Source organism: Physella acuta, unplaced genomic scaffold, assembly GCF_028476545.2.
Source record: "Physella acuta isolate Inbredline_101_S28 unplaced genomic scaffold, ASM2847654v3 ptg000187l, whole genome shotgun sequence".
Lineage (NCBI taxonomy): Eukaryota > Metazoa > Mollusca > Gastropoda > Physidae > Physella > Physella acuta.
The window spans coordinates 352,501-360,608 of NW_026731706.1; the positions used below are offsets into that span (position 1 = coordinate 352,501).

Below are 8,108 nucleotides of genomic sequence, written 5' to 3' on the forward strand. Positions count from 1 at the left end.
TAGAAGAAAAAAGCATTGCTCACCAAGTAAACGGCAAACAATATGTGTATAATAGTGAGGAATATTAGTAATTTATAAAGTAATATGCCTTTTTAAGAAATTGGAAGTAGCGTTACTTTCAACGGAAAAAACTGAAAATTTGACAGAGAATTAGATCTTTTACTTAAATATGAATATCAATTTGAAACAGCACTCACGTTATACGCTTTTAAAAAAAAAACCAAAAGTAGAATAAGTTCTTTTTCCGGTTTTCAAAAATCGCTGAAAAGTTGATACAGAAGTACACATTTGATATAATACTGACATATGAAATTTCATCCACCTATCTTTAACTTTGTGTCATAAAAAATATATATATGTACGCTTATATTTCGATGCTAGTATATTTTAACACAATCGTTAAAACTTTCATGCTTCAACATTCGGTATTTGCCTTAAACTTATATATTAAAAATCAGCAACTGTGTCGTAATTCAAATTGTACATTTTTATCTTTAGACATCTTCAGGTTTGGCCATGTTTAAACGAAACTCAAAAAGAATTTTTTTTTTTTACAATAATTGATCTTATGACATCTAAGAACAACACTATCAAGCAGTGATATCATTGTTACCAAGTGACGTTTGAAAAAAATGTAGATAGAAAATTGAGTTAAAAATCTATTAACCATAACACATAGACTCGAAGGCTGTGTGTAGCCAATCAGTGTTGGAAATGTTCAGTGGCCAGTTTTTCCACCATTTTCCTCCGGACTTTGCCCGTGAAGGTTTTCGGGAAAGAATCTACGATAAAGAATTTTTCCGGAACTTCTTCTGGGGAAATGCGGGTGTCTATAAACATCTGGTTACAAAACTCGTTTAGATCCTGTTCAGTCAAGTTTGAATGTTTTTCCCTCACAACACAAACACACAGTTCCTGGAATCTGACTGGATGGGGAATTCCTGCAAGTATTAGTATATACTTTAATTGAAAGTGGGTTTCATGCTAATCTGGGACGTTAATACATACTTTGTATATTTTTAATTACAAAATTTTATCTTTACTAAATGAATATAATGGCTCTTCGGTTGCCGTGATATGAGAAACAACAACAGCGGATCTAATAGTTGAAAGAAAAACTATATTGCTAATAGTGATATCAATATTAGCAATTATTTATTTTGTATTCAATTAGAATTGATTAAATATCGGATTTAGTAGCACAAGAACTAAAATTGGCAATAGTGATATCAACATCAGCAACATGTAGTTTACAGTCGAGTAGATGAAACACGTAGGACAGACCTACAACGACGACCGAGGCGACACCAGGACACTTTATGATCCACTCCTCCAGCCACTGGGGGTGGACTACAGCAGAGCCAGCCGTGATGAAATCAGACGTTCTCCCCATAACGTACACACCCCCGGACTCACTGAGGAGAAAGGTTAGGAGTTTTTGTATTGCAAGTGACACGTTTACGTCTGATTCTTAGAAGTAAACACATCTTATTTTTGTACACGTACACATATAAACAGATTATATATAAATATTTACATATAATCATACATATACATTTACATATATATCATACACATATAAACAAATAAAGAAGGATGCATAAAACACACACATTCACACATACAGTATACGCACTTGCACACACAGACACTTATACAATCATACATGCTGCGCATGATTTACTGCTTCTAAATATAATTTACTTCATTTCTGATTCACCTCGCTTATTAACTAATGAAAAACATATCACTTTAAAGTTACACGACTAGATATACTTACAAATATATATCATTATAGTTAAATCACAAGATCTACTTACAAACATATCACTTTTAATTTACACCACTAGATTTATTTGCATGCAGATAACATTGCATCCAACCTACTCAATATATCCCACATCACTTGAATCAAACCATCCATCCTCTTTAAATGCACCGCATGTATTTGAATCCAAATCCTTGAAGTGACGCAGGATTGTCCCCCCTAACGGTAAGAAATTAGATCTATATTGTGTTTCAACTCTACAGAAACAGCTTTTGAAAAATGGTGAGATTTTAAAATAATCAATGACGCGTTTTTATTAGTTTGGATTGATTGATTATGAATTTAAATACATTTAAAATCCTTAGGCTGCTCTGTGCTGTTTTCTTTATCTATCTACCGAGTGGGTATATAGGCTACACCAACTAACTAAACGTTACTTAGCTACCCTGAACCTTTTCGTATATTCGTATATAACAATAAAGATGGGGATGGCACTTCCAGAGGAATCGGGCTAACAATGGTAGATAAGCGTGTGACAAAACCGTTGGTTTTTCGTAAAAAAAAAAACATAAAGGCGAAAATTTCTTTGAATATACAGCTTGACATGATTATGATTGACAATTATTAATGCTGAACATTTAAAAGAAAACTGATATAGAATTAAAAAAAAACACTTCCAGTTACCGGAATTCGCTAAAAAATTAAAGAAACCTATGTATAAGATGTGATGTTTGTATACGGAATTTCATCCACCTAACTGAAAGAAACTCAATTTGCCGTGTTCATACACATACAAATAAAAACATAAATAAAAACATACAGAAAAGATTGCAAAACAGAGATTTGTCAAAATCTCGATTTAGTTTGTCGATGTTTTGCGCGATTACAATACTTTATCTGTAGGTCTACTCCTTATGCTAGAAAAAAGTACTTGTGCAGAATTCTTAATAGGTAATTCTAGATGTAAACTTATTTAACAAAAATTGCATAAAAACGTTTTGATAACAAGCTTTTATGTAATTGTGCACTAACATGATTTTCTTTAAATATATAATAATGCACTTTTATTTAAATTACTATAAAGAAAAGCGTGGGTCACTATATTATCTATTGGATACCTTTACTAATGTTAAGAAAGAAAGACCCACGCTTTTCTTTATAGTAATTTAAATAGTATTGTATTATTATATATTTGTGAAAAACATAAAATTTCTCCTTTCAGTGCATTATTACATAAAAGCTTGTTATTAAAACATTTTTTACGCAATTGTTTTCAGTACTTTAAATACAATAGAGTTGCATGACTAAAAACTATTGTGCACCAAATGAACATGATAATGCGCGTACAATTTGCGGGGAAAGTAGTACAAGACTGCCTGCTAATTTCAGAAAATTTTAACTGATTCATAAAAAATTAATTAGGTTTCCAATTAAGTCAAATATGATGTCAGATTGTATTGTCTTCAAGTCTTGAACCACGTGCCAACTTTGAAACGAATATGTTAGTTATAAGTGCCCGAAATTTTGCTCGCCCGTTTTTATCTATGACGACAGACTGACGGCAGACAGAAGAAGCAAGTTAAAAAAGATTGTTATAAAGTGATTGTAATACAAACTATCGTTAAAGCTAGATGAAGAGGCCTGCTTTCATAAAATCACATATTTTTTTACAGGTCTACTTTCATAAAATGAGCATATTGTAGAGGCCTACTTTCATAAAATGCACATATTCTAGAGGTCTTCTTTTCCCACCTTTAAAATACAAATTCCCAGGACAGTTTCTGGACGTGATCTCCATATTTGTTTTCTCGTCAACTATCTTCATTTGTGTGCTGCCCACAAGACGGTCACCTGTGTAGCAGTCTTTTACTGTATCCTGGAGACAGAAATATGAGATGTTATCACTGGCACAGATTATCACCTGTGCAGCAGTCTTTCACTGTATCCTGGGGAAGGGACATACTGTGTTATCACTGGCAGATACTATAACCTGTATAGCAGTCTTTCACTGTATCCTGGGTACAGAAATATAAGATGTTGTGACAAGCAGAGATTACCACCTGTGTAGAAGGCTTTCACTGCATCCCGGTTACCGAAAGAAGAGATGTTGTGTCAGGCAGAACTGATCAGCAGGATTTATACATACCATCTAGCTTTTGATTTTGTAATAGCTAGTATATTAACCGTGTCCACTTAAAACAACAAGCAGAGTCGCTTAAAGGCCGAATGTCACACTGTTTCAAAATTCAGGGTGTCACCCTTCTCCATCCAATAAATTTTCATTTTAAAGTCTTCCTCTACTTCTTTTATATGTTAATTTAATAAAACAATTTTTTTGCAGTAAATGTTTCTATTTGGTGTCACGTCCTAAATGGTGTAGCTTTACGGACCGCACCCCCAGTCCCCACTGGTGAGAACACCTATCAAAAGCGTAAGCATTAAATCCCTCATTGTTGTCAGCCTGCAATATACTCATTTCAGTATCTACAAAAACAAAAACGTTGTGCGATAATGATCTAGATTTCGTTTTTCCCAACTGCTAGAGTTTGCTGGGTAACGATTGTCAAGATCCCAATCCCAATGTTCTGATGTTACATTCTCTCACCTACAAGCCCACAATCCCAATGTTCTGATGTTACATTCTCTCACCTACAAGCCCACAATCCCAATGTTCTGATGTTACATTCTCTCACCTACAAGCCCACAATCCCAATGTTCTGATGTTACATTCTCTCACCTACAAGCCCACAATCCCAATGTTCTGATGTTACATTCTCTCACCTACAAGCCCACAATCCCAATGTTCTGATGTTACATTCTCTCACCTACAAGCCCACAATCCCAATGTTCTGATGTTACATTCTCTCACCTACAAGCCCACAATCCCAATGTTCTGATGTTACATTCTCTCACCTACAAGCCCACAATCCCAATGTTCTGATGTTACATTCTCTCACCTACAAGCCAAAAATCCCAATGTTCTGATTTTACATTCTCTCACCTACAAGCCAAAAATCCCAATGTTCTGATTTTACATTCTCTCACCTACAAGCCCACAATCCCAATGTTCTGATTTTACATTCTCTCACCTACAAGCCCACAATCCCAATGTTCTGATGTTACATTCTCTCACCTACAAGCCCACAATCCCAATGTTCTGATTTTACATTCTCTCACATTCAAGCCCCCAATGTTCTGGTGCTCAATTCTCTTACCTTCATATCCCCTGTGACCACACCCATGATGGTGTACCCAATCTCTGTCGTGCCGTAACTCACATGGTACTCATCACAGATGATGTTCAACAGATCATACACGCACTAGATTCGTTTTTTTTTTAAAAAAATAAGTGTAAAACATACTGTTTGAAAATATATGTATAGAGAGTAAATATATATATATATATATATATATATATATATATATATATATATATATATATATATATATATATATATATAATGTATGTGTGTGAAATTATAAATGTAGTGTGTGTGAAAATAATGTGCGAAAATGTAATCGTATATTCATAGCAAACGACTTCAAATCAAACCAAATAAACTATTTCTAAAAGTAATTTACGAGAAGGAAGAAACTCTTGAATTTCTAAAAAAATTGGACCTGACCGATGCTAAACCGTCCATTCCTTACCCTTTTTAATGGATATCCTCCGGTAATTATTCTTTTGATCCGCCTTGTAACTGCGCCGTTATCAAAAGCCTGAGAGCAAAAATTATATTGCAAGAATAAAATATATTCACCTCAACCTTGATCTATATCTAAGTTTAAACCTAAAACCTAATCTGTACATGACCGACAAGTTTCATTTAACGTAAACTTCTTTAAGTTTCCATCACAAAAACGAAATTAAGATTCTGGCTTTAATAGGGATTGTAAGTAGGTCACCAACAAGTTCTACGGCTCAATAAAACCTGCATGAGCCATAGAACTGGTTGACGACCTACGTACCAGCCCTATTCCTTGACACTTGATACACTTTACACACGCGTTGTGTCAACCCACACTCCTACAAGGACAACTCATCATCATCTTTTCTCATTCATGCACAAGGCACACAGGGCAGATGAAGTAGAGTTCATCCAGTTTAATGACCTCGGCTAACAGAGGGATTGTGTGGTCACCACCGCAGGGACCAATAGTTGAACTGAAACTTTCATCACTTATTACACAGTGTTTTAAACTACACAGCTAAATACCTGCACTTACGCCAATACACACAAAATACACTAACACACAAGACAGACATACACATAACGGAAATTTTAAATACTGCCTTTTATTACTTTCTCGTATACAGAGTATAGAGGAAGTATTGTAATCGTGCACAAAAGACACAAGAAATTTTGACAGTTTTCACCATTTTACACCTCAGTAATTCATCATATACGGAGTATAGGGGACATATTTTAATTTGGCAAAAAATATAATTCCAGATATATCAAAATTTCGGCGTTTTATGCGTAATCGAGTGGAAATACTGGGTTTTGCAATTCTGTCCGCGTGTGTGTTTGTGTGTGTATGTCTGTAAACACGATAACTTGAGTACCGTTACAGCTAGGTTGATGAAATTTCATATATAGGTATATCAAATTTGTAGTTCGTAATCAACTTTTCAGCGATTTTCGTCAAACGTAGTGAACTTATTCTAGTTACGATTTTTCAATAGCCTATAACTTGAGAACTGTTTAAGATATATAAACGAAATTTCATCTGTAAGTTAAAGACCCAATTATATACTTTCTGTCAAACTTTGAGTAATTTCCGATGACAGTTGGTAGTAATTTACGCTATTTCCGAATTCGCAAAAAACGAATATGAATTTTTAAAGTACCAATATTCTGCACTATTTTACAGATATTGTTTGCAGTTCACTTGCGGTGCAATTCTTTTTTTTTCCTACGAGATTCTATTATTTTTTAAAAAAACTTTGAGCAATTAAAAATTGATGAAAATGATGTCTATATTCCGAGTTGCTATCCACCTTACTGTTATATAAGATTATTCGAGAAAGTTTATTTATTTTATAGACTGAACATACTGTTTACTAATTATTATTTTAAATCAATAACAGTTCAGAAGATACTTTAAAATGTCCTGCATGTTTACTTCTATCTTACGGTTTGCAGACAAGCTGAGGGTATCATAGTCGTTCACTAAATCGAATCAGGTACGCCCACAGGCATCCCGGCAGGGTTTGATTTAGCGCCCTGGGTTATCCTGTGAGCGCTATGGTGCACACGTTCTATCTAAACAGTGCGATTAACTTTGGACAAGAAAGGTTACTTTAATCATTAACTAAATCGAATTCGGGCGTTCTCCGGCGCCCCGACAGGTGCTATTTGGCTCCCCGGGTCTTTCCGTGTGCGTTATGGCGCATATGTTTATTTTATAAAGTGCGATAGGCTACGGATAGACTATGGATAAGAAGGGTTACTAAAGTCCTTCACTAAATCAAATCCATAACGTTCTCTAGCACCCCGAGTGCTATTTGGCGCCCTGGGCCTTTTCGTGTTCGCCCATACGCTTACGTTTGTTTAAGTGAGTGCAAAGTTTGGGTATTATAGTCGTTTAATAAGTTGAATCAGGCGGTTCCGCAAGCGCCTCAGCAGGATGCGATTATGGCGCTCCTGGCTAGACTGTGAGCACTTTGCTTTCGTGTTTGCATTTAAGTTTGTGTTTTTTGTTCGGGTTTACTTTTGTATTATTTTGAGTTATTGTTTACCTCCTTAACGGCTATAATTTCTACCGGTAAAAGCAAGGCAGCATCTGCTCCTTCGTCGCAGGCAATGTTCCAAATACCTGCCACATCCATGGTGGTTGAACTATCCAGGTATTCTTGCACTATGATCGTAGCGCCAGACCCCAGGTATAGACTGGGGTACCCAGCCATCCACTCCATGATACGGTTGTTGAGGACAATATGTATGTCTTGCTTGAAGGAATCTGCGATTGCTAAGCACTCTCTATCAAGTAAAAAGAAGTATATGTATATATACCACGTACCTACTAAGTCAAATAAGATATACTGTGAAAATTATTCCTACTTAGTTAATAGAATTAGTCGATGTTAATATTCCGGTGTTTTCCAATTAGCAGAATGTAACAGTGTAGCGATTACCATCATTTTTAACGCAATTTAGCATCCTATATTAAAGCAGTGTAAGACCTGTGGCCTTTTAACTTTAAAATGTATGCATTTATTATAGTGTATCACAGCAACCGTTTCAACCAATCAGGATTTTATTTTCTTAAAGCGGCAGGGATTAAAAAAATGAAGGATCGTTGTCTTCTTTGAAATGGACTGAATTTAAAAAAAAAA

At 35.1% G+C, this 8,108-nt stretch overlaps 1 protein-coding gene across 1 annotated transcript; it reads right to left on the reverse strand.

Annotated features, from left to right (window-relative positions):
* Positions 1–662: 662 nt before the first annotated feature.
* Positions 663–7,541, reverse strand: LOC131936779 (medium-chain acyl-CoA ligase ACSF2, mitochondrial-like). Its single transcript, XM_059293841.1, has 7 exons — positions 7,512–7,541; positions 5,420–5,488; positions 4,984–5,088; positions 3,521–3,644; positions 1,888–1,987; positions 1,285–1,415; positions 663–941 (listed from the first exon to the last, which is right to left on the reverse strand). Exons 3-7 carry the CDS (start codon positions 5,008–5,010, stop codon positions 703–705), a joined length of 621 nt encoding a protein of 206 aa, XP_059149824.1. The 5' UTR covers positions 5,011–5,088; positions 5,420–5,488; positions 7,512–7,541; the 3' UTR covers positions 663–702.
* Between the last annotated feature and the right edge of the window lie 567 nt (positions 7,542–8,108).